The 26,814-nt window shown below is 45.4% G+C and overlaps 2 protein-coding genes across 3 annotated transcripts in view; one reads left to right on the forward strand and one right to left on the reverse strand.

The window, feature by feature from the left end:
- The window catches only part of LOC106749505, a 57,806-nt gene extending 49,138 nt beyond the window's left edge, over positions 1 to 8,668 (forward strand). The window contains exons 8-10 of the mRNA XM_014629012.1: positions 6,454 to 6,787; positions 7,930 to 8,207; positions 8,285 to 8,668. Of these exons, the coding sequence (XP_014484498.1) occupies positions 6,454 to 6,787; positions 7,930 to 8,207; positions 8,285 to 8,428 (756 nt within the window). The 3' untranslated portion in view covers positions 8,429 to 8,668. The remainder of the gene's footprint in view (positions 1 to 6,453; positions 6,788 to 7,929; positions 8,208 to 8,284) is intronic.
- Positions 8,669 to 8,998: 330 nt separating this feature from the next.
- The window catches only part of LOC106749508 (BAI1-associated protein 3), a 92,873-nt gene continuing 75,057 nt past the window's right edge, over positions 8,999 to 26,814 (reverse strand). The window contains exons 8-27 of one of the 2 annotated variants that reach the window (XM_014629014.1): positions 25,812 to 25,958; positions 25,639 to 25,683; positions 25,189 to 25,345; positions 24,655 to 24,858; positions 23,274 to 23,432; positions 22,977 to 23,146; positions 22,364 to 22,471; positions 22,069 to 22,218; positions 21,481 to 21,532; positions 20,654 to 20,695; positions 16,429 to 16,574; positions 15,967 to 16,201; positions 15,447 to 15,521; positions 14,890 to 14,991; positions 14,197 to 14,412; positions 13,498 to 13,713; positions 12,884 to 13,078; positions 12,509 to 12,753; positions 12,026 to 12,234; positions 8,999 to 11,952 (exon numbers count right to left, since the gene is read on the reverse strand). In XM_014629014.1, the coding sequence (XP_014484500.1) occupies positions 11,858 to 11,952; positions 12,026 to 12,234; positions 12,509 to 12,753; positions 12,884 to 13,078; positions 13,498 to 13,713; positions 14,197 to 14,412; positions 14,890 to 14,991; positions 15,447 to 15,521; positions 15,967 to 16,201; positions 16,429 to 16,574; positions 20,654 to 20,695; positions 21,481 to 21,532; positions 22,069 to 22,218; positions 22,364 to 22,471; positions 22,977 to 23,146; positions 23,274 to 23,432; positions 24,655 to 24,858; positions 25,189 to 25,345; positions 25,639 to 25,683; positions 25,812 to 25,958 (2,968 nt within the window). In that variant the 3' untranslated portion in view covers positions 8,999 to 11,857. The remainder of the gene's footprint in view (positions 11,953 to 12,025; positions 12,235 to 12,508; positions 12,754 to 12,883; positions 13,079 to 13,497; positions 13,714 to 14,196; positions 14,413 to 14,889; positions 14,992 to 15,446; positions 15,522 to 15,966; positions 16,202 to 16,428; positions 16,575 to 20,653; positions 20,696 to 21,480; positions 21,533 to 22,068; positions 22,219 to 22,363; positions 22,472 to 22,976; positions 23,147 to 23,273; positions 23,433 to 24,654; positions 24,859 to 25,188; positions 25,346 to 25,638; positions 25,684 to 25,811; positions 25,959 to 26,814) is intronic. The other variant, XM_014629015.1, reaches the window with a different exon arrangement.

A 26,814-nucleotide genomic window follows, 5' to 3' on the forward strand; every position in this document is an offset into this window, starting at 1 on the left:
GGGGGGGGGGGGGGGGAGTTAACTGGACCATGGCATGAATCTAGTCGCCATTAAGCTGTACGACCTTATTATTGTATAATAAGACCAATTACTTAATCTTTTTATCTAGTATGTACATGTACATATCTATACGCGAGAGAAGAAAAGAAAAGAAAGAAAGAAAAAGAAAAACTTACGTGTAAGAGCGTATTATTACTCACGTGCAATGCATGATCTACACACACACACACACACACACACACACGCGTGCGCGCGCGTACTCCTCTAATCCCTGTTGACGAATGTCGATTCCACCACGTGGCGGCATTATGCTGTCGCAAACAAAATACCGCCCGTTATTCCCGTTGAATTGGCTCGTAATCGCAAAATGCCATTAATTTCTCGCGTTCCAATGAACTTCCTGTAGTGCGTTATTTCGTTACGGTCCGACAGCCGTGGCTCCAATAACGCCACGATACTACTTGGCATTAAGTTTCTCCCGTTCGCATAGAAAAATCGTTACTTTGCCATTTAACGCGTCTATATCGGTTAGGAGAGACGCTCCGCTATGCGCACCGCGAAGAGTAAACACGAGCTATAATACTTGGGCGCTACTTAAATAGTTCTTGGTTGTTATCGAGACATAGGCTCCGTATTAATAGTCGTCACTCGGAACTTCGTGAGAGACGCTCGCTCTTAAGTTTCGAGCTTGGAGCGCGAGTTTCTCTCGGTTGAATCGCGATTACGAGTACAACGGCATGCGTGCCGTACGATTCAACCTGAAGAACCTGAAGATCAGACTCCGAGGTTATTAATAGTCGTTACTGGAAATCTGTCTCAAGCGAGGGTGCACAGTCGGCAGATCGAAGGTCGCAGCATCTTCGACGAGGTTCGCAATGAATTTTTTATCCAATAGAAGAATTCGTTTCATTAAGTAATTGGCAGAGTGATTCTCGGGAGGTGAACTTTCTTCAGAAACTCCGAAACTCTCAACTCTAAATTCACACCTGAAATTTCACGCGGGACGAGAGCTTCAGGTAACGACTATTAACACATTAACGGCGGGCGATATTTTGTGTGATCATAAAAACTTTAAGGTACAGTCGAGCTAAATTGTTTTACTACGACTCCCGCCTTTAAGCCGCAGTCGAGCTAAATCGTAGTACTACGACTCCCGCCCTTAATGTGTTAATAGAAGCCTAAGCCTCATTTTAGATATCTTACGTGAAACAACTTTCAAATATCGACTGTTAACATGGGTCCTCGAGACTTGCGTTAATTCAGTTTCAGTTCTAAACGCGCAAGAAGTTCCATCATGCAAGCTCCGTGTGTCGAGTAATTTGCGTTCGTCCGAGAGCTCGGATTTTTTCCAAATGAATTTCCCTTCGCCGTGCTCCGTCTCAAGATTATTTTCCACCTGTACTTCGCAGTCCCACGTTTTTAACGTCAATCAAGCTGGAGTGAGTAACTCGCGATTAACTGACGCGGCATTTTGTGTGCAACAACCCGCCGCAGCGGAAATGAAATCCATCGCCGTTTCGCGTGATTCCCGCGCGCGCGACACAAGCGAAACAGGTGCCGTAGTGACATATGTGTCTGAAACTATAGTCTCGCGCGCAGAGATATATCCTTTTCGAGTCTCTTTAAGGAGAGTGTCTATAGAAAATTGTCTATTTTCTGCGATCTCTATGCCTGTGTGTACATCTTTCACCGAATTATATATACATTACAGTTAGCGCGGTGGAATCAAAAGCCGCGTAGAACTCAGTCCGGATCTGCAGTGGGTGCGGCGAGCCTTTAGGCTAATGCTCGAAAATATAACGAGATTTACGACCAAAGACGTTTCCCGCCGAGAGTCGCAATAACGTTCGGATCTTAGGAACTGCGATGTCTGGCAGCGCTGGAGACGCTCTTTTGCCGGAAATGTTGCTACAACTTAACGCTTTTAGCAAAAGACTGAAAGCTTACCACACCTATTGCGGTCTTAATAATCGCCCACGTGAACGGGAACAACGCATCGATGACATGCGATGATTCTGCCCCTCCCCCCTCCTCCTCCTCGAACATTTCTTCAACCTTCGACGATTTTATACGTGTACAAGGGAGAGAATTTCAGATTTCGGGTCACGGTAGCGAAGTTACGCGAGGCTTTCCACCCTCTTTCATTCGACGTCAACGTGTCCGAAAGGTGTCTTCGGATTTTTACGAGTCAAGTGAGAGGAACGGAGAAGAAAAGAGGGGAAAACAGATCCCGAAGTCTATCTTCCGGAACATTCTTCGTTATCGTTATCCTTGTTGTCGAGCGTCAGAGCGCGAGGATCTTCTCGTCGAGAGAGCACGCGACAGTGCGCGACAGGATTTTCCCTTCAGTTCACCGCGATTTTTCTCCCGTTAAGAATGTCCCTCTCAACGAGAAACTCAAGATTGTTACCAAGTGCCTTTGCATATTTTTGTAATTTAAGCTAACTCGGTGTAGAAGTACCCTCTATGAGTATCGCACACTGTAATAACCTATTATTATACATATATTATATTACCGATACATTTGTATTCGTTGTTGATTTCTGACTTGTTGACCCGCGAGATCGCCGCGTCGTCGTACCACATACACACACACACACACATACACACATACACAGTTGCGGTGGCGTAACTTATGAGCCGAAAATATGGCGCGAAATCGCATGAAAACTCCCGCTTTCAAAGATTTGTTAGAAAGAGAGAAAGAGTGAGAGAGAGAGAGAGAGAGAGAGACAAGTAACGTGAGAAGTGTTGTAAGTATACACCTCTTCCGCTTGAGATTCGATCCCCGAAAATTTTTCACAACTGTGAAAACTCGTCTATAATGCGGTCACAGAGTCGTTTAATCGCAGTCGCTCGAATCCACTTTCAATTCTTACAACAGATTGTTCGTAGTCGTAGCTGGAATCGGAAGTGGATCGACTATCGACATATACACGGAAAAAAAGAATTAGCTCCCACAGCTAAAAATTAGCTTCCACGGGTAAAAATTAGCTGTCCGTATAATACAACTGAAATTTAATTAATTTAGCTAATTCTTTTCGTCCCTGTACCTAATATTTAGTTCTCACAGCTAAAAACTAGATCTAGTATCTAAATTTCAGTTGTATTATATGGACAGCTAATTCCCTTTTTCCGTGGAGTACTGAACGGAACATGCGGCAAGATTTCTTGGATTTTTCGTGTTGACGGGCCTAGAAAGAGAGAAGTAAATGTTAGAGCATGGATCTCTCTTTCTATTATCTTTCCATTGGTTGAAATTTGTCTAACGTGCGAAAAGGAGGACCGTATTTTTACAAATTGGGAACATCCTTAAGGAGGTTGTAAGGCTCGGTGTCTTTTTAATGGATCAACAAGGAGACCAGTTATAAATATAGTATTTATCAAGCAAAATTACGTTTCCATATATTAATTTTATGACCTGATTAATAAATGTTAATTTATTTATTCAATAGTTTGAATCGAAGCTCAGGTAAACATATGTACAAAATATCACATCATTTATACATTGATGTAATAAAGACACACAAATAAATAGAAAGAGGCACATACGCGTTTAAATACATGCATATGCATGTACACTTCGAATATTATTATAAATTATATTAATTAATTAATAATTAACTTGACACCGTTGCATTTTCAAAACATAATGATCCATAATTTTGAAATTTATGTATGTATGAAATTTATGTATAATATCTGTATAATATTATGTATAATATTCTTTAACAGTGTCGACTTTAGTTGCAAATATCTCAGCTCTCGAACGGTTAATCTGTTTCTAATTGCACGAACATTGGAATAATATTTCAACACATGCATAACGCAAATTTCCTCGAATTCTTATCAAACTAATTTCCCCTTACAACCTCCTTAATGTGCCGCAATTTATAAATGTGCAATGTTGTATGTAAATATCGCGTAAAACTGAAATTATTATATACGTAATAAATAATTACTAAAATAGTGTCTACTTTATTTACGCAATGTTTATCATGTAAAAGAAACAAATTTTTAAGTACGTCATGAGTCCCCGGTTTACATAAGTCACTATTACTCACGCATCTTTTCTCTTTCAATGTCACACAGTTTCGATTTCATGCCCCGTCCAGTGTCGACGGGATCAATTCGAACGACTACGACCGCACGATCGTGCGACCGCATTGTGAACGAGCCTTAACCCCTTGACATACAAATTAAATGGAACTTAATGCGACCAAAAAATACTATTTAATTTCGCTCAACTGAACAGTTACGTTAAAGCTGAGAAAGAGTACATTTTAGCATTTTAGCAACTATGTAATCTAATTGTAAACTGCACGGCGTCCGCCGAAAAAAGCGCTTGACGAGTCAGACTCGTCAAAGTCTACAGTGGCCCATGAAATGAATGACGAGTCAGACTCGTCATTGTATGTCAAGGGGTTAAGAGTTACGCCGCCGACGAACCTCCGACCGTTCGTCCGTGTCATTAATAGCGTCTCCCAAGAACAAGCTGTGGATGTAACTTAGTGTTAAAATGTCATTGTGTCTGCTCGCTGTAATACGTGACGTGACAATACTGCCAGTCCTTTGGTTAATAAAATGCTGAGAAAAACGCCTGCCGTTGCAATCACCGACGTTATCGACGGTATATAAACTTTGGACGGGAGGTTCGCCGGTCTCAGGGTTCCGTTTCCTTCGTTTCCTGCCTTCGTGCAAGAAGAAAAAGCGGAGAACAGGGAGGAACGTCTTCCGACGGGAGGAGACCGAATCGCACCCAACGTCGACAACCCGTCGGTACGCGGATTTACGAGCTTGACGAGGGTTGCCGATTTACGCGTCTCCGCGGTTTGATTGATGAGAAGCGCGAATATTCCTATCTGACTCGTTTCTCTAAATAGGACGCGGCTTCGATCATCTCTCCCGAAGGGATCGGGAAGATACAGCGATGTTGTTCCGCGAATTTTCTCGGCGCGCCGAGGAGAAAAGAAACGAAATCCCATCCGTCCATCTTCGGAATTCCAGCTTTAATCACCGAGATTCTCACCGTCGAACATCGAGATTCGGCATCCACGTGCGTCCCTGAAGTTTCCCTGAGGAAAGATCGACTCGGATCGATGGGACCCGTCGAGGGATCTCTCGCGCGACACCCCCAACGTTGACGGTGTCCGTACGCTTTGTTTGCGCGGGCTGTGTGTACACAAGGTAAAAAAAAAATCACTCGTGTGCAGATTCGCCGTGGTCGCTTCCGCATTAATCATCGACACCGGTCGGAACGTCGCTGCCACGGCCGCGGATAGAATTAGAAATTAACACGCGTCACGGCTCATCGATCGCACGTGCCGAGCGAGCGTAATTTTTCTCGAGGGACCCCGAGCTGTTTTTTTCTACCTCGCCTCGCCCTCTCCGCCATCTCTTCCAAGCCGATATTTATCGTAAATCTATCATCGTCCATCCATCCATTCAGCCATCTATCTATCTATCTTTCGTTCGGTTAATAAATATCCTCGTCCGGCGCATGCGCTTTGCGAATCGATTATTTCACCGGCTGCCAGATATCGCCGGCCTCTCTCTTCGACCGTGTAGCAGTTTGCCACGCAACCGAGCAAAACGAGTCGCACCGGTCCTGCTAACCCCGAAGAGTGCGTGGCAACCACACGTGAATTTCGCCGAGCCTGCGGCACCGCTCGGAGCGAAAGATGCGTCCGGAAGATGTACTCAACCGATCGTTCGAGTCTTCCTAGTCGAGAGTGCGTAGCGCGAGGAAACGCCGTGCCGCGTCTATGTGAGAAGAAGAAGAAGCGAAACTGGCCTCTCTAACGCTGCTCGCGTTGTTGGTACTTTTATATACAAGGTGGTTATGTATATATGTATGTATATGTATACACAAGATGAGGCAATAACTATTATCGCCTTGAGTATCTTCACAAAGCAAAAATATTTGATTAACGATCAGTTACGTATGAATTTTATAGGGCAACAAAATTAACAAAATTAGTTACATCAATGTTGGTAATTTTACTGCATTATAAGATGCTGAAGATTTTACCGGCCTCTTGTTTTATTATCTTCTTTCATCTTTATCCGGTTGTTAATGAGATATTTTTATTTTTTATATATTATCTCATTTGTTTTGCCTGCGAGATATTTGGACCTTCCTTTATAACTTTTCTTACTTGGTTGAAAATGAAAGAAAGTTTACATTTACAGGAGGATATTCAATTTGCTAATTGTTGCGCGCACGCGCGCGCGCGGTGATACAGCCTCGAAGGAAAATATCCTCTGAAGTAGCAGCCGATTTCCCGGCGTTAATTGCTATCGCAATCAGCGTCGCGATGCACGCCGCTTTGACCATCGATACGCTCAGCTAACAAAGCACTTCGCTACCGTTAATTATGGATAACGTTCTTGCGGCTGTACTCCGAATACACCGCACTGCCTCCGATAATTCCCACACACCGAGATTGTTAGCGCGATACCGCCGAATATCGCTCCCTCGAATATTTCCTGCGAAATGTATGCAAAATCGCGCAAGCGAAAAAATATTCTAGATACTTTTCGGAAGCCTCTTTCCGATGTCGCGGCAAGGAGCGTCGTTGCGATCCGTTCATGTCGACTAAACCGACTACTTGCAAGGAAGCTATTCGACGATGGGAGGAGGAGCACGAGCAGGAAGCGTCTAAGGCGACGGAGGTGATCCTGAGCTTCCAGTGGCCGCCGATCGAGAAGATGGACAACGCACTGGCAGTGTTGACGAGTTGCGAGAAACTCTCCCTGTCGACAAACATGATCGAGAAAATCGCAGGTGAGAATTCGCGATTCTCCTCGTCGAAGAGCGTGCGCGCCTGGCTTTCGACGAATGTGTGTTGCACGCCGTTGTCGATCGCAACAGAGGCGGGAAAACAACTCGTTTGTGATTCAACGCGCTTGAATTTGTTTCACACTAATTGAAAAGATCCATCGTTCCCGTGGAATAATTAATCGTTAATGTAATCTGAATTTATCATTGGGATTTTGTTACAAATCGGTCTCCCGTTAGATTTTACGTGAATGCATGCGCGCATTTCCCGCGGTAGATACCGCTGGTATAATTTTATTTTCCCGTCGTTAAACAACGCGAATTACGTTAATTGCAATTTTTCGCGCTAACGAACTTTCGCGCTCGATCGAGGCTCAATCAGGCAAATGTCCGGAAACTACTCGTATTCTTAGTCGACTCGTGTCTCCTCTCTCTTATTATGTGCTTATATCGATTAATTAGTGGCCACTTTCGAATCGACCGGCTTATGTAAATTGCGCTGTTTTAGATCAGGCAGCGCATTGGAACCGATGCATATTCGGTTTCATGTCAACTGCCGGATGCATAATGCATATCCAGGCGGCCAGGTTGTCTCAGTGATGCAATCGCGCAATGCGAATATGATTATAAATTTCACGTCGTTATGAACGTATCGTGCGAGGATGCGCGCGCGCACACGTTAATGCCTTCAATTATTGTTGTCGATTTAGCTCGCGATTATAATTAATCGCATCGATCTCCGTGACTATCAGTTTAATTTCAAATGGCGACTATTGCACTTTATCACTCGGTAAATTCCATCTCGGTACTGATATATTATATTAAGGATATATTGCCTGTTAATGCCGTATTTTCAACCGGTGCGTCAAAGGAGCCACTCGTAAATTTAGTATTTGTTATCAAACAAAACCACATATATGTACATATATGTATGTATACAAAATTTATACACATATATATTACTAACAATATTTCTAACATATATGTAAAATAAAATTGATATTTATTGCATAAAAATGATATTATTATACAACGATATTAATTGTATAAAAATATAATAATGTAATGAGGAGAGAGATGATATTATTAGTACTATTTTGTAGGCTCAAATCAATCTTCGGCCTAAGGATGTACGTCTTCTCTCGTAGGTGTCGGGTCTTTGAAAAATCTGAGGATCCTGTCGCTAGGTCGTAATTTAATCAAAGGTTTCGCCGGCCTCGAGGCTCTGGCCGACACTCTCGAGGAGCTCTGGCTCTCCTACAATTGCATCGAGAAGATGAAGGGCGTCCAGGCGATGAGGAATCTCCGTGTGCTTTACATGTCGAACAATCTGGTGCGAGAATGGAACGAATTGATGCGGCTGCAGGAGCTGCCGAATATTAGGGATCTGCTGTTCGTCGGTAATCCGCTCTACGAGAGCCACGAGGTATTCGTGATTCGTGATCGGTCTTCGGTAAATATTCGGCGAAACTTCGACCGGTGTTTACACGATGGAACTTGCAGGTGGAGCAATGGAGGAGTGAGGTCGCGCGGCGTTTGCCGACTTTGGAGAAGCTCGATGGAGAGCCCATCATACGAACGGAGGAGAATCCAGCCGCGATGCAGACCTCCAAGATCGACGATTCGCTCGATCAAGAACACGGCTAGCTGACAACGCGTATTATCATTAGATATCTCGTATTCTAATGGCGTACTGCCATCTCTCGGCACTACGACTTATATACGTCAAGCTTCCTTTGTATCCTCGTAGTAGGAAATGCGGCGATTTTAAGTTTTCTCGGTTGAAAAAATGCGCTGAAAATTATTTCTGTAAAAAATTGAGAGGACGATCTCTTTAACCGATCTTTTCAATTGCTTGATTCAATAAACACCTCTGGATCGGGTCGACTTCATTGGATACCTGAAATCGACAGAAATACCTCAAACTTTCGCATCTATTGCTCATTGAGCTATGAAAATATTATAATCCAGAAGAACGAAAAATATTCGCATTCCACACATAATCTGACGTATTAAACATTGCTGAAATTATTTAGTTTGAACGTAACGGCACAATTTTGGTGTTTCACGATGCCGTGACAAATTAATAGTGAACTTGATTTCACACGGAGAAAAAAAGAGAAACAAGCATTATGTTGGAAATCTACGACACCAGCCTGATTTGTGCGACGAGACGCTGGCGATCGTTCGGAGGGTAATCACAGATCCGTTCGATCGTACATTTATATTAATTTATTCGTCTCACGATACAAGATAGATCGTACATACGTTTTGATGGTTGAAAAAGATTGAAAAAGCAAATACAGTAGAGTTCGATTGGATTCGATGCACGAAATATGTCGAGGATCGGACAGACGAATCTTCGAGGGTCGCTCCATCGTAATCGCTCGCTTCGTTTTCTTGCCTGTCTGCCTGCTTGCTTGCTCGCTTCCTTCCTCCCGTCGTACAAGGCGTGCGAAATATAAAGGTGTGTTTCACGCGGGGCGCGCTCGTTTAAGTATAATTGCCGCATTTATATATTTTTTCCCCTCTCACGTAATTACGCAACGAAGTGCTCGCTCGCGCGTGTGTGATACGTGCATTAGAAAAATTGACATGTGTATGCTCGACCGCGCCCGTTTGCCGGTTCCGCCTTTCTTTTTTTCTCTCTCTTTGATTTGCCTACGTTGCCAATTTTGCTCCACATCGATCATAATTAATCAACACAGTTAATTGTATATAATTAATCCGCGACACACACACACACACAGATCCCCTGTGTCAGTGAGCGTGATGCGTCATCATTCTCAATTAATCTTGTAAATTATTCTACGAACGAACGAACGAACGAGCGAACAAACGGAAGAATCTCGTTAAATTTGTCCAGAACCGGGTCGAAATAGTGGGAACGTTACTTTTTCCCTCTCGCGTGTCAAATGCGTGATCGAAACTCGGCCCCGAGACCGGAGCCGATTGAAAGAATTGCACTTTGCGCCAAATTCGCTCCTCAGCAGCGTTCGATTCTTCGACCAATCGTTACTTCGTCCGGATGGTGTCGCATACTTCGACGCCAGTCGCGAAGAATTCGTCAGCGTCGCGCCGAAAAGTCGGAAAGTCTACACAGAACATCGCACACTGCGAGTAGTACGAGCAAAACGAAACTAATAGAAAAGTCGTGCTCCGAGGACGATGTACAGAGGTACGCTCTCGTCGAGAGGGAGAGAGAGAGAAAGAGAGAGAGAGAGAGAGAGTGAGAATGAGAGTGAGAGCGCGGAAAGTATGAAACACCTGCCTGCGACTTCGCGAAGACCGGACCAGTCCGGCTTTCTCGAGACCCGTTATTCCGTATCTTGTTTCGATGCTTTCGAAGAGATCACAGAGTAGAGAGCATCCGGGTGAGGAATCCGCGGCGCGAGAGGAAGCGTCCCGGCGTTGGAGTCGATCCGCATGAGAGTACGTACAAGCGAGAAGAGTCGCGCACGCGTGTCGACAATTCTTTAGCTTTCCGAGCTTCGGTAGCGGTAGTAGCTTGGGCGGTGTGGAGAGAGATAGAAAGAGACTCTTTAGCCGATGACGAGTAAGAAAAATATCGTATATCCGCTCTCTCGGCTCGAATCCACGCCGTCGAAGCGACGCCGGAGCGGCACGGCGGCATTCGCTCTCTCCGGGGAGGAAAAGCGTTTACTCATCGAGGAATATAGATAGACAGCTTTATCGAGGTATAATGGGTCTTCACGTGCGCGCGCGCGCGCGTGTGTGCGTGTATGTGTGAAAATACGCGATAAAGGAGTAATCTCGGGGGAATTTATATTGACACGAGAGGAAACGATATATCAAAGCTCCTGATTTTTTTTAACGCACCTCAGGGGCGATGTATCCTAATTGTACCGTCCAACGACTCGATCGGCGAGCGACACCAGTGTTCATCAACTCGTCGTCAGAACGACGATTTTCACTTATTCGTTGTGCGTTGCGTTTGCGTCCGAGGGAAAGAGGACTTCAAACGCTATGCGATTCTCGTGAAAAACTAATTTCGCTCGAGCTGATTCAACAACAAAGGGAGGGATAGATAGATAGATAGAGAGGGAGAGAGAGAGAGAGAGATCTCGCTTTTCCCCCGCGTGTGCCGCCGTGAATGAATCGATTCATACGCGCGATCGAGGCAGGGGAATTTTCTCGCGCGACGACCCGCTTCCTCGGGGCAGCTGCTCGTGATGAAAATAATTTGGCTCTCGACGAAGAGAGCCGTCGCGCGTGCATTCCATATATTCGCGTTATATTCGCGGAAGCTCCGATTTCCGCTCGCGATTAACGCTCGACACGTCGGGCGTGTTCGCCAAGAGAAGAGTCCTCGTGCTTTCTCAGTATCCCGGTGGTTTCCTCCCGTTCCGGGCTTCTCGCGCTTCCTCGTGAAACATCGATTTATCCGCGAATTTATCCTCGAATATCTATCCGCGGCCTCTCCGTGTAAAATGCAAAGTAAACGCGGGCGCTCCGGCGTCGCTTCGAGTGTACGGCGAGTATACGGCTCTTAGACATTTATCCTCAGCTACGTCACAACGTAGACAGATTTTTACTGTTTTTTTTCCTCCCGTGCGCTGCATCGCCCCACCTTCACCACCCCACCTTCTTCTTCTTCTTCGACACAAAAATAGTTCTGATGTATCTCCCTTGATCCTCCTTTTCCGCGCCGTGCTTACCACTTTTTTCTCTTTTTTTTTCTTATTTTTCTTTTTAACCAACACCAATTATATTCAACACGATTTACACTGAAACAGATCTGACGGATCTTTGGGATGAAGTTTGGTAGACGGAAGGATAGAGAGAGTGCGTGAAAGAGATAGAAAGAGAGGTAGAAAGAGAGAGAGTGAGAAAGGGAGGGAGGGGGAGGGAAGGAGAGGGAGAGAGTGAGAATCGACGATATACCGCAGGGATGGAATTCCTCCTCTTTCTCCTCCTCCTCTTCAATTTCCATTGACTCTTAAAGATTAGTGTGTGCAAGTCTTGATGGCATACGCGACGCATCGCCGCGGCTTTCACCTTCTTTCTCTTCATATTCTTCTTCATCCTCCTCTCCTTCGTCGGCGCCGGTTGCGTTTACGTCGCGGCGAATCGTTGTTTCTGCTTCTTCACAAAGTCGAGGGCCATTTTGTCGCCGATTCGGGTTTCCAGAATCTGAAGGATCGGGTGGTCTGCGAAAGACACGGTTGAAATCACCGGGCGGATCGAATATCCTCTTGGAGATTGCAATTTAAAATCACTCACTCCGATTTTTCTGGTGCATAAGCGGTAGTTCCTGATGCTTGAGGCCATGAAAATTGTCTATGCTAGCGTTCGTGTCGGCGACGCCGGGTATGGTGCTGAGTCCGAGGAAAGCCTCGCCGGCGAAGTCGTTGGCCGTGAGGACGTCGTGATCCATCACCGTGAAGAGGACCATCGCGTTGGGGTCACGGCATTGCTCCACGCTCACCGAGCTTGAAACGAAGAAAGCGTGTACACACGCATTAAAGATAAATATCTTTTCGATCCGCCTCGAGCATCCGATGTTCAATCACAGATAATGTTAGACACAGTGATGTGTTAGCTATAATATTAATAATAGATACGCTAATATGTGTGCACAATCCACGTTAAGATGAATATGTTAGGTTTGTTTGCAAATAAATTAACACCGGATTAAATTGCAAAAATATGTTTTTTTTAATGTCACATTTGCAGCGATCAAATGTGGCGAGGAGACGTACTCACAATTCGAAACACTCGTCAAACATAGGATTCAGAGTCCTCTTCTTGACGTTGGTCTGCTGCTCGGCGCAGTGCTCGAACACCCGACGCGGTAGCAATTCGATTATCACGAAGGGATCGCTGAAGCCGTTCGGGTCCAGCGGAATGACGTCTCTGGCGTTGATCACCTCGAGGCAGAGAGAATCGTGATTTAGATAAGCCCGCACGGTCAACACTCCGTATTCGTAGGTAACCGTGTTGAATTGATCCTGAAAAGCAAAGCGCAGGGACACTCCTCGGACAGTTATCCTCGAGACCGTGAGTTGAATTAATCGAACCGAGGAAAAATCGCGCTCAGTTCGCCGGTTAATTTCAGCGACGTCGAGCGCGTCAACGCACCATCAGGCGTTGCTGGTAGTATCGGTCGATCAGGAAGGTCGTGTCCATCTTATGATACTGAAGACGTTCCTCCGCGTTTACGAAACTCTGCCGACGCAGCACTTCCAGAGGCAAACCTCTGTCGTCGGCGTGGAAGAACTTCACCAACAGGTCGAGCGCCTCGTGCAGCCTCTCGTAGAACATCTTCGGCTTATCCTGCGAACGATAACGTTTCCCTGTCCACTTCCGTCGCGCAATCGTCTCTCGTAATTTCGATTATTCGCGCACTCGGAATAAAATAATAAATAAACAAATCAAATCAAATCGATCGAATCGAAATGAAGATTACAAAATTAGTCGCAACAAAACATCTTGGGAAAAGAAGATAATTTTTAAAACAAAATTATTTTTCCCCGTGTTTCATACGTATTTTTTTCTGCGGCTAATTTTACTGCATTACAGTTAACTGAGGCGAGTCTGCGATGAACCGAAACATTTTTTGCCAATTACAATTACAGTAAAATATAATTCATGAAATATCAAATCGTTACAATTAAACAACTCGGTTTCAGCTCTCGTAAACCAGGCAACGATGTTTTTCGTATGATTAATATTCATTGTGAAAGTCCAATTACCTCGGCGTTGCCGTCCATTTGGTTGCTCAATTCGCTGAGGACCACTTCCCAGATCTCGTGGAGGACGCGATTGAAGCTCGCGGGGAGCAGATCTCTGTTGAGTGCCACCAGGTGAGCGTCCAGGTATTCAATAAGAGGCGCGATCGCCTCTGTGGTCGGTAAGCTATCGGGCGACCAAGCCAAGTGGAACATCGCCTTCTTCAGAGGCGGTCTCATCTGTAAGCCGGAAAGAAGAGAATACTCGGTACGTTGCCGACGAAATTATCGGCTACTTTTGTCTCTCTCTCTCTCTCTCTCTCTCTCTCCCAGGGCATATATTGCGATATAAATCATATCATCGCGGCGATTTTTCCGGCTGATCATCAAAGGCTCTGATTGCTTCGTCATAACGGCAATTACACGTTCGAATTAACGAGCGGCCCAGAGAGAGAGAGAGAGAAAGAGAGAGAGAGACAAATTTCGAGACAAGAGAGTAAATTATTCTGACCCGGTGACCCGACGACCTTCCGAAAAGAGTAGCACAAGAGGTATCAACGCGACTGTTGAGAGAAATGAAATATCTGCGACAATGTTGCAAATTGCAAAACGAGAGAAATCGCGTTACCGCGAAGATTCAATATGAAACTCAGACAAGCAATCTTATACACATATTTCGCCTCTAAGTTCCGCGTGTCTGTCGTTTAACCTCGACCCGCGTACCTTCGCCCCAATTTTCGAGATTATCTGATTGATGTAGTGTAGCATCTGCGCGGGCGTCTGTTCCAGCGGCGTCAGCAGAGCGTTTCGCCACTGCATCCGCACGGAGTCGCCCGCTTGGGTCTCCAGAGCCGCCAGGATCTGCTCCACGCGCAACTCGTCCCCCAGGTCCAGCAGCCACCTTCTCACGTACTCGAGACCGTTGATAGTCACGCACATCTGAAAACGATTCGAGTCAAGCGCGATACTCCGGCCGAAATTTCGATGTTACATCGACGCATTAAAGATGGTTCGCGCGTACTTAGATTGCCTGCATATGCAGTATTATTTTGTGCCCACAGACTAACAAAAACTTACTTTGACGATACCGACATTCTTATCAACCTCTCTCACGAACCTTTCATTCCACAGATTTAATTTTAATGCTACCCCGAACAATTTATTTTACGCTAAAAACGAAAACGGAAATGTAAGACGTCATCGGGTCAAAGCAGGAGTGAATTATATGAACAAAATGGAAATTGAGTTAATTTTCCTATCTTAGCGCCCACTTGTACTTATGTTGTAGAATACAAGGTTTATGTAAGATTTATAGGGCCGAAATTTCGCCTCGGAAACGTTGTGATGAAAACGCGGTCTGTTGAATTTACATGTGAAAGTGAAACGGTTTAATCCATCCCCGAGAGCAACGTTTACCTCGTCTGTGGTCTTGTACGGTGAGTGGTCCTCGTAATATCCACTGTCCGCCAACCTCTGGTGCATCAGCTCGGCGAAGTACGACGCGGAACTGCAAATTGCCTGCGGCGGAATTGCGAATTTTCGTGTATCACGTTGGGTTGCATGATTGTAGTAAAGTTACCGACTATTTTCACCGAAGAGGCTCAAAATCCATGATCGAGACGTGTGACTTGTTTGCCCCGCCGACTCAACGAATTCCCACATTTATATCGCATCACCGATAATCTGCGTTCTTACTGGCCTTTTCACCGTATATCAACGGTTATCAACTATGTTAGGTACTCTATATTACACAATTGCGAAATGTCAGGTTCCTCCTCGACATCCTTCCGGCCGGGGGAGAAAACTATTATTACTTCCGAATATTTTCGCGTCACGCGCGCGCGGAAATGGTGAATCGAAAAACTTCTACTGGTAATTTCGTACGCGCAGTTTCCCCGGAGCGAATTTTCGCGATACATCACGACTGTCGGCGAGGGCGCTTAAAAGAACAACAATCTCGCTTGTTCACTTACATCGATGACTTTCAGCACGAAGTTATTAGAACCCAGCAGGTCCGGCCATGCCAGTTTCTTCCAGAACTCCTTGATCTATGATGTGCGCAAGATCGTAAGAAAATACATAATTAGAAGGATATTACCGTAATTTCCGCGGCACATAGAGGAAAAGCACCACGACCGTCATACCGTTTTACATGTCCGATAAATTACCGCCGATTTGTTGCTGAAAAATTTACCGGAGGAACTTCAGATCGGAAAGCGCAACGCTAACGCTAACGGCGTAATGAAATGCGTTTGGAAAGAGAAACCGCCGTTTCCGCTGCACACAGTGGGCGAAATTCGTGTACTGTTCGACGAAGTTCGACATTGTACAGCCAAGAAACACGCGGGTGTCGACTTTCCATATCTCTGTCAGTTTTAGTGCTTTCCCTTCTATTAATTATCGTTATCGCGGTTATTCGTGTCGCGCGACGGCCAGCTCAGAGGATAAAGGGGGGGGGGGGGGGTAAGGGGGAACTATCGGTGCTGAAGTTACCTGATAAAAGCACACGGTGACGTCGTTCGCGGACGTGCCGTGCTTGACGATGTAGTTGTACGACGACGCGGGATCCCCGGTGCAGATCCGATCGAGCTCCTCCGCCCGTCGCACTCTCTGTACCGCCTTGAGCTTCGCCAGATCCAGCCATTTGTCGACAGCCGGTCTGAACCACTCGTAATACTTGCAGATCGCCAAAGTTTTGTGATCCGATTGCGGCAGATTCTCCTTCATGCTAAAAGCGACGAGTTTAATGTGGGACCGCGACACCGCGACTCCCCGACGATGAAATTCGCCGGGAATCTGACGCGTCGGGGATTTTATCGCGCGCGGTCGCGCCCTGCGCGGCGTGCGAGAAAAGAAGAAAAAGAAATGTCTACCGCTCGCGAGGGCGTTTACCGGCGAAATTGATCGCCTTCCGCGCGCTGATAAGAACGAAGTTAACCATAACATGAGATTTACTTCACGAAGTCCTGAAGCGCCAAGTAAAGCTCGAATATCGGCGTTCCTATCTCCGCGCCCGGCGGCAGGACGTATTCCTCGTCCCTGTCCTGACCGTGCAGCTGCAGACAGGCGGTGGTGACTCTCGCACCGAGCTCGTTGTGCATCTGCGAAAACGATCGTTCCAGATTACGAAGGATTGCCGTCGACCGATGGACCAGTCGGATGCACAAGCGGACAAAATGTTACTTCCTGTACACGTCAGCGTTATCGTACTTCGTGATAATATGTATTCTTGATTCTAAACGTTCCATCAGAATTTCTCGGGGGATCTTTGATCGGCTCGATCAGCTAATGAGCGGAGAGTCGTCGTAATTCAAATGAAATATTGATTTTTCTTTAAGAGGAACGGGGACATAGACGAAGTCTCGAGGATGAAAGCCGTGTCTCCTTCGAGAAGAAGACGCGCAAATTAGTCGCACGCAGAATCCAACGGTTCGGATAAGATTTTTCCAGCCAGAGTCGCGGATGTTTGATCGGCAAAACCGGTCGGAAAAATAGTCCACCCGAATGTTGAAATAATTAATACCTTCGTCAGGTGGAAAAGCAATCGCTCATCGTTTCGTTACCGTTAATTTCCATACCCGACGCTTCCACGATTATCGAATCATGTAGAAATTCAACAGCGAGTGTTCCTGATACCTCCCGCAATTTCCCGAAATTATCGGTGCGCGCCACCGTAATGTTCCTTTGACGATCGTGAGATTTTTATACCACACTTTCACACAAGATAAATCACGAATACTCAGACCTGATTATTTCCAAGTGACGGCAGAGAACCTTGTCTCTCGGCTGGTGCATTCTTCGCTTCGTAAGAGGTACCGGTTCGCTTTGCCGTAGCGCGCGTGAAAGCTGATTTTACGCGCCACTGTGAGCGCATATTCCGGTAACGGCAGCGTTTGTCGCGCAGCTCGTTGGATCATGCACGCCTAGTTTGAACGCCACGGTTCGAAAACTCGAGCGGCTTTGCGCCTCGCTCCTCCCACGGAATTTGCACGGCGAGTCATTAAAGTTCAATCCCGCGTGTTCGCATTAAATCGTCGTGTGATGCGCACGGGATCGCGCTCCACGTTGGGCGATTTCGAGAGAGAGTTAGAGAGAGAGAGAAAGAGAGAAGCAGAGAAAGAAAGAAGAAGAGAGACAGATAGACAGACAGAGATAGAGCTGTCGGATGTCAGAGCCAGCGATGCGGTTATCAGAAATAAACGGGAGTTGCGCACAGCCGGCGGTCGACATTGCGAAACTTGCTGCGAGCATCCCTCCACGGCGAACTACCGGGGAAGCTAGCCGAGTGAGATACGCACCGGATGCTCGAAAAGTTTCGAGTATCTCCGCATTGTGTCGCCGGTGCACGAACAATCCCAACCCGGCGTTGTTGTCACGATCAACTTCCGGTCACGCAAACGCGCTCCGCCGACGGAACGACCCCGCGTGAGCGGAAATACGCGAGATCGTGTCGGGGACACACGCGCGAATCTACGCTCGATTTCTGAGATCGATTCCGCTCGGACTCGAGCAGCGAGAGAATTTCATCCCACGCGCCGCACGAGCGAACGCTCGTCGAATCGATAGGAATCGCACGTCGATCAAGCTGGCCGCTGGAAATTTTCCCCGGCGAGGGAGGAATTAGCTTACCATCCCCCTCCCCTTCTTCCACGTTGCGAAACTTTCGCGGGGGAGTTCGGGTTTTATGAGTTCTACGGAAGAAATTTAATCAGAGCTCTCTCGCGAGAGGCCCGTCGGAATCGCGGGGGCATTCCTGCGAGTGCAAAAAATGTAAATCGCGCGTCTTTGATGTTACCCCCGCGAGAAAGGTGGATCTGTTTAATGAGAGAACCCGGTTTTTGTAAAAAGGTCCTCTTTATGAAAAGTTCCCTCCGGTAGAGAGGACTGAATGTCTAATGTTCGGAACGCAGGGATCGATGGTGGAATCGTCGAATGCTCTTTTACTTCTCTCCGTTTACCCCTTCCGTTCCGTTCCCTTTTGAATCCTTACAAGAAATAATCAGGGCGGACGAGTGTCTCTCATTTATAATTACAGGATGTTTTACAATCATAGATGGAGGGTTAGTTCGTTAAGAAAATCGAACAGAGGAAAGGAGGAAGAGAAATCTTCATAGAAGTTCGAAGATCTTTGGATGCTCAAACTTGGAACCAAATAATAACTTTGAATTAAAACTAAAATTTCATACTTAACGTACAAATTAAGAAGTTCGAAAACAATTGGTTCGCAGACTTATTTTCACTACAACCGTTTCTGTACGAATTTGTGAGTTTTGTCAGCCGGTTAAGCCTTTACCTATAATTCTCAAACATCTTGTATATTAAAATGAATATTCCTGTCTCTATTCCAAGATAGGCATTTAGCTACATCGGTAAACGACACCAGTACGCTTAGCATCGAAAACGACAGAACAGGAAAACCTAAAAACCCTTTAATCAATATTTCTTTGCAGTTTATTTTAAATCATCTACCTTATGCTGTGTGGCGTGCAGGTCGAAGTGTGTTTCTCATAAACGCACGATTATACGCAATGCTGGAAGACGCGTTACAAAACACGACGAATACGTATGCGAGTGGATCAATGATCTCATCATATTGTTGAAATCTGACACAACCAATTTGTCATAAAAAAGAAAGATACTAAATATTTGACAACCCGTGAGAGTTAATAAAACCCCTTCAATTTTTCGAACGCTCATTAACTCGTAAGTCCGTTAGCAAATTTCTCTCCCCCCATCGAGAGTTCTCCTCTATCGAAGCCATTCCGTTCTGAATCAAGGAGATCTGAACTCTTCGGTCTCCGAACGAAGCCTCCTTCAGGACTTCTGTTCGCGCCTTTCGTTAAGCTCGCTCGCTTCCCGCGAGTTTCCCGAGCGTCGCTCATTGTTTTCGGGCGTGCAATCGCGCGGGAACGGGGGCTTTAATCGCACTTAATAAGGAATACACCTGTACCTGCGCGCGCACCGCTAGCTAAAAGGTAAGTGCACAAAGGCGAGTGGTGCGTCATTTGCTGAACTGGCGAGCGCATGCAATCGGTACGCGTCAAGTGCACAGCTGTGTCCCACTAACGATCCGGACGGGCGCATGCAACGTGCGATAGTTTTTACTCACGAGAAGTAGTGTCGCGCGGAGGAGACGTGCACCGACGGGGTGGAAAGTAACTACTACTATTACTACCAGTACAACTATCATTGCTACTACTACTACTACCGCTACTTCTATTGTTATCGCGAGGCAGTAGTGTGCGTTTACGTTTTATCCGCGCCGTAACGCGCGAGAGAACTCGACGTTGACTCGCGCACAATGAGCGGCGCAACGAGACAGAGAGCTAGAAAGAGAGAGGAAGAGAGAGAGAGAGAGAGAGAGAGAGAGAAAGAGGCGAAGCGATAACGCAATTACCGGACGGCACGACGACATTGTGCCGGAATACGCGTGTTTTTCTCACAACCGTCAGGACGAAATCGTGCACGACGAACCGTCTGAGCGAGCGAGACGTCAGACGGGATATGCATTTTTAACATTGCAACACGCGCGAGGTAAATATACGCGGTGTCGACCGCTCGATCCGCTCCGGCACACTAATGCTCGCTTGGCGCTGCCTGCGAGTATACTTTCTTTCTGTTGATTCGTATGTTGATAGTATGCGTCCCCCTGCGTCAAAGAATCGTATCTATATATAGACGTGAGAGTCCGTCGGGCTTTTCTGTCACGATATAGGAAGCGTCGCGATCGAAACGACGGACTGCTCGAAAGCAACGTGTGCGTCGACGGTATACATACAATCAAATTGCACTCAGCGATCACTAGCTCGACGACGTCTGTTTAGCTGCGTACTCGCGCAGCTTCCTGCGCGCCTTCGGCGCGGTTTGTCGCGCGCACATTATCATCGTGGTGTCAATCTCGGCACGAGTGGTAACTTGATTCGCGATTTGCCAAGTATGCAGGTAAAAATGCGACGCATACGACAATCTCGGCAATTTTACATTATACGGGGAAATCGAAGTAGGAAACAAAGAAAGAGAGAACAAAGGAAGTCAGAGAGAGAGAGAGAGAGAGAAAGTTAGTGAGTGATAGAGAAAAGGTTTAATAATAGAGAGAGGCAAGAATAGAGAGGAAGGGAGAGAGAGAGAGAGAAAGAAAGAGAGAGAGTTTAATATCTTGTGGTGGCGTTTGAAAAAGTACCTCGGAAGTGTTCTCCATGTGTTTCGCCACGTGTTCCGCCAGCTATGGACAAACATCTCGTGTACAGTAAAATCGCGCTGACCTGATGGACATTCGTAATTCTCGTCGTCACGCCTTTTCTCAACCTGGCCTTCAGGTCACTGCGACTCGTTTATTTACAGGGTGTCCGGCGAAACGGTTAAAGCAATTTTGCAGCTATCTACGACAACTCGTGATTTCCTTCCATCACGTCTTTCCTGCGCAAATCGTACTTTTAGTTTCTCTTTCTTTCTTTTTTCTTTCTTTATGACACGGTAGATAACCGTGATTAATGTACATGATAAATATATTTGGGACACCTTATATATAAACTGTATAATATGTATTGTTATTTCGATGCAAAGACGTCGATCGGACTCGTTCAAGTCAGCGGTTCTGATATTTTCTCGAATCGAACGACAGGATCGGACGTGGATATTCGGTCGAATTTGGACTTCTTCGAGACGCATCTCGGTTAATGTTCTCGCGCTTCGATCCGTGCGGCTTCGGCTCTCAGGAATAGTTGAAATGATTTTTGGTCTTGGATCTCTCTGCTCTTGCAGACACGATCGACGTTTCGAATAAAGCGTTTAAGCCAAACATAGCACATCCAGCTTGACGACACAGTGAATAAAAAATAATGATGTGTTATGTGACAGTGTGTCTTTGACGCGACATTTCGTTGCCAGATATATATATCACAAGTGAAAACCTATTTATATATATGTATATATATATATGTATATATGAGTATCACTTATATTGTCCACGTTCACGAAGAACGTTTCTTTTTTCACTTGCATCCTTACCAGCTTCTCCAGTTGTTTGTAAACTGCCGAGAAATATGGCACACCATTCGTGCTGAAACACACAGATTTAACGTCCTGTGATCCTGCAAACTGCTTACCACCCAAATAATGGCGTGTTTATCGAACTAAATTAGTGCGCGAACTTCAAGCATTGTTCGTATTAAATTTCGATACACTATACATTACATGGCATAATTGCAAGATTAAGTGAATTTATTCTATTAAAAAGAAAATAAGTAAATTATGAAATAATTTACAAATAAATTACAAATTCTTGTATCTTTTGTTTTTTAAAAGAACGCTAAAAAGTAAAAATTCACAAGTTATAAATTTTTACAAATAATTTCGCAAAGAGAAAAAATAGAAAATTGAGTCCTATGTTTCGCTCGCGAAACATATTTCGCGATCAATATAACAAAACTGTAGATGAAAAAGGACACAAAATAAAGACTGGAATGATAAAAGAGGGAATAGAGTAACCGTCCGCGTCTCTTTCAATGGAAAATTCTTCCCGGAACTCTCTTATTTTTTGAAATGCGCTCCACATCCCAATTTAAATTTGTAAGTCGCCTTTTGACAGAAACTTACCTTTCAAAGAGACTGTTATAACATTCAAGTCCCTGCTCGAGATCGACCAATAACGCGGTTACCAAGTTCGTGAAATCTTGTAGGACACGGTCGGCGTCCTGATCGGGTTCCTGATCGTGGCACATCGTCTGTTGCCTGGTGTCCTCGTACCTGTGAAATTAAAATTGAATTAAATTTTTTACCGTGTGGCTATACTCGTTTCTCCGCGGAGTTCCAACGAAGTTTCAGCGACAATATTTTGCGCATGTACGCGTGAGATTAAGTAGACGCTTTTATTTTGCGAAAATTAATTTACCATTCAAGAGTTCCCTTCCTGAGAGCAGTAATGATCTCTCCTCGGATTTCCTTGTTGAAGGGACAACAAGTTCGGAAAGCCTTCATGTTCGAGAGAAGTCCCAGGCATCTGGAAAACGAGCACGACAGCAGTTCTTCGTATTATTTTACGTACCAATTATACCGTTTGAATTTCTAGACGTTTTCTTATACACCTAACTTCCTCAAGGATCGTTGAGAGACGGAGATTCTTCTTCCTTCGTAGTATTACAGTGAAAGTATTATAGGTTGGCGCAAGAGATGTGTCGTCATTCTATTAGATTCTCGCAGGAAGTTTGAGCATCGAAAGAAAAATAGAACGGAGTAGAGTTTTATTTGTGCTCTGGGGTTACAACCCCTCGGGCTTCTCTATACATTATTATGGCAGATTAGTAGTTTTACAAAATCACGAAAAAAAGAAAAACTAGGGAAACAAGTATTATGTAAGAGCAAGTCATTAAAACGTTATAAAATATTTTAATATTACAAAAAAATAAATATTGCACTAAACAAAAATACCGAGTCGGTATTGTCCATTTAAAAAATGACTAACCCTTCGAAATGAGTTCGTTTGCACCAAACTAACATGAGCTCACCTGAGCAGGTATTCCAGTTTCACCAACGTCGCCTCATGTTGAGGCGGATACAATACTCGGTGTTGCCTGACCTTCTTCAGGGACACCTCCAAGAAATCGTTGAAGGAGTCCGCCAGGCATTGCTCTGCGTCGCGCGATAAGGTCTCCGTGTGCCATCGGTTGTTGAGCTCCTAGGTTCGCGCGGAGGCAATTAGAATTCGCGGTTGTTACTCTCGAGTTACGTACACAGTTCGCGAGTTAGCTTCGATATTCGCGGCACGGCGAGTCGGTCATCTGTGTATGCGCAACGTTCGTTACCTGGAGCAGCCGAAGAAGCGTACGGGGGTCCACGGCGGGCTGTCGGGAACTCGCCACCCACCTTATTAAAGCCTGCTGCAACTCGGTTACGTCACCTTGCACCGCGTGCTGGTGCAGGATCGTCAGAGCGGTTTGCGGCAGTTCCCCGGTGAAGTCTGCCTGGAGAACACGTATAAATCAATCAGGTATAAAAGACGCGTCCTGCCGTTCGTGGATAAATAGATAGATAGAAGCGTTTATTGAACATTCAAAATCTTCTATAAACGAGATACAATTGTTGAGCGTTATCCCACACAGAGAAAAATATCATTCCACTGCTGAGAAAAGCGATTGCAGAGTTTCTTTCTTTTTTTTTTTAAGTAATGGTTATCTTCAATAAAAAATATTTTTTTTTATGTGAAACAGTTTTAAAATATAGCCATCAGAAATTTTAGGAAAGCTTACGATCACGCACATAAGAGACAAATTTATTCTCATTTCAAGAATATTATGAACTTTATCGGAGAAAAGGTAAATTCGGTTAATTTGAATAAACCGAAGAACGAACTTCGGCTTGTTTTAATATTTATTAGTATTTAATATTCTTGATTGAAGTGCTAAACTTACTAGGATTCGGAATATATTTTGAATTAATTTAATACTTATAATTGAACTCGTGATATATCCGCGGATATAATTTTATGAAATATTACTTGAAACAGGTAATATTAATTTAAACGCAGTATGTATTTTTCCATGTGCATTTATTAGATTAAATTTATATTTTACAATTATGCAAATTTTCTTTTATACTGACGCTACGATAAATTTACGAAAAGTTACTTTCAGACTCCCACGTGAAATTTTACGCATGTTGCGCTTCTGTAAATTCTGATTTCTTCTTTCGTATTTCTACCCCGTCTTTCCAGGTAATGAATATTTGTGTACATGAGTATCATATGAAGCGCTCATAGGGGACATAAACTTCACACATCGCGTGATAACGTGAGCGGAGGTACCGTCAAATTTACGTCAGGATTTACATCTATCTGGGTTATCTTTGAAATTAATAAGTAAGATTACAACGTGACGGGGGAAAAATCACGCGGGGATAAGGGAACCACTTTGCGCGCGGGAACGCACGTTCTCGCGCTTGTTTATTCCATTCTTATTGCCTCCTATCTTCCGTGCAACCAGCTGAGACATTATGATAATATGCACACGCGGGCCGATTTATAACGGCGATGATTCCACGTTGCACGTCCAACAACGTAGGTGCACGGTATTGCCGGAGGCCGAGGATAAAATATGACCTTGTTATATGGAATACGTGATATAAACATTTTACGCGCGGCGACAGCGCGCGCGCACGAGTATATCCGCGTTATACGGTTATACGTACCTCTTGTTTGTTCATCTCGTGATTAAGGAAAACTGTGTACAGCCTTTCCTGTTGCCTCAGTTCGTCCCAATTATCCTCCTCGGACGTTCCCCGGTCCTCTCGCGTCGACAGCCATAATTTCAGTCTGATTCTGCCTTGGATGTTGCTCCTTTGCGTCCGCGCCTCAAGTTTGTACCATTGGTCGAGCCCGGTGCTCGGAATATCCTGCACAAAAAACTCGCGCGTGTTCACATACGTGCCCGAGGCACAATTTTCATTTCGAGACTCATTAGAATGTTATCTGAGATACGTGATAGAAATGTGAGAGCTCGCGGGAAATGATTTCAGAGTAATAATCGTCGGTGGCTCCAGTTCATTTCGAGATAACCGATTTGGCGAATTTAATTCGTTATTTTCAATCTGCTCCTTTCTCCCGTTCCACGTATTGTTCTTTCGCAAATATGCTTTTTACTACTTTATATGTTTCCTATTAAAACGTAAAGATTTAATGGTACGGTTTAAGTAAGACGAAGGTGAGATTAATGAGATAATTACTTGCAAGGGAATGTTCACGCAACCCAAGAAATCGTCCTGGCTGCCAGATCTAGCGCTCTGCGCGATCTGCTTGAAGAATCGCCCCAGCCCTTTCACACCTCGCACTTCGTTGAGTTTAATTACCGCGTCGAACACCGAGGACTCGTCGTCGTGGTCCCTGGAATCATTGTCGCGGATCTAAGGCCTCGCTCGATCGAGAGCTTGAATTTTCGATACGATTCGTAGGAGAATAAGTGTCAAGATTATGTATGCCAGTCGTGCGTAATCATATCGCAATCAATATCAGAGCAAATAGCCACGAACTCCCGGTAATGTCTTGTCGGTGAATTAGTCCATCGACTCGGACGAATAAGTTCTTTAAAGCAAGTTTCTCGCAACTTCCGAAACATAGTAAGATTCGGACTTTTACAGTGTCCTACTTTTGAGAAAGAAATGCCCGGCCGAACTCACCATATATCCAGATGGAGATTGTCCGTGCTGACGTCGTCGATGTCGCTGAAAGAGGAATCGGAACGGACGGTTACGGTGTGTGTACACCGAATTAAGCGCTACTTTAGACTAATAAGAGAATCGCCATTGCGCGCCAATTTACGAGGGGATCGGGCCCCAAAGTTTTCGCTTACAAACGGAACTTCTCGTTCCATCGCGGACTCAGCGTGTGCGGCTTCACCGTGGTGGCTCGTATAAACTTCGCGGGTAGAGCACTGCTCAAGGACTCGCGGTGTTCCCGCCTGCTGCTGTGCTCCTTGCGCTTAAACGAGAGCCTGAAACTGATTTCGAACGGGAACAGTTTACTAACCGGCAACATCTCCTAATCTCCAAATCTCGCTCCCCTCTCATCGCGCTTGTTTCCGGCGCCGTTTCGCATTTTTTCTCGCACGCCCGTCGTCCCGGACGGCCGACTTACCTACTCCGTCGTCGCGGACGGAAACGCCTAGCGATCGATTTTTTTCGCCGGTTAACTAAAACCACGAAGAAGGGAAAGCGAGGCAGATTTACGAGTGTCATACTTAAAAAAAAATCTGACACTTATAAATAATATTCAACGTTAAAATATATATCCCTCTCTCTTCTAATTCGCGAACCGTCGAACGCTTTCTTCAGGAAGCAGCAACTGCGCTGCCAGCGTAAGCCCTTTTCCACGGTAACGAGTTTTCAACTACGTCGCAATTATATTCTGCCGCTGCGACTGTTCCCCTCTTAATTAGGTATTCGGGAGTGCACGTATACGACACGCTCGCGATTAATTCCCGAAATTGGAATTTTGATGCTAATTGGCAAACTGTGTTGTCCCCGTTCTCGTCGTCGTCGTCATCGGTAAGGAAGCAGTCGTATAGAGTCTCAAGTTTTCCTCACAAGGCTTCCAGCTCCTCTATGCCAAGATGCAGCATGATGCCGTCGCTTGTCGCCGGTATCCCGATGGGATTTCGCGCGGATTCGACGAGGACGCGCGGCGGCGATTCGAGGCGCGGCCACGTCTCGCTGCGGCACAGCCCGCGATGCACTGTTCCGCTCTCGTTGCCGTCGCATTAATCACTTTACTTATACCGCCAGGTGGCGAGCTAAACAATGCGGGGAAGATACACGGCAAAATGGGCTTTGCTCTCAATGTTCGCCCCCCCCCCC

Source organism: Dinoponera quadriceps, unplaced genomic scaffold (assembly GCF_001313825.1).
Source record: "Dinoponera quadriceps isolate SergipeBrazil2010 unplaced genomic scaffold, ASM131382v1 scaffold3162, whole genome shotgun sequence".
NCBI classification, from domain to species: domain Eukaryota; kingdom Metazoa; phylum Arthropoda; class Insecta; order Hymenoptera; family Formicidae; genus Dinoponera; species Dinoponera quadriceps.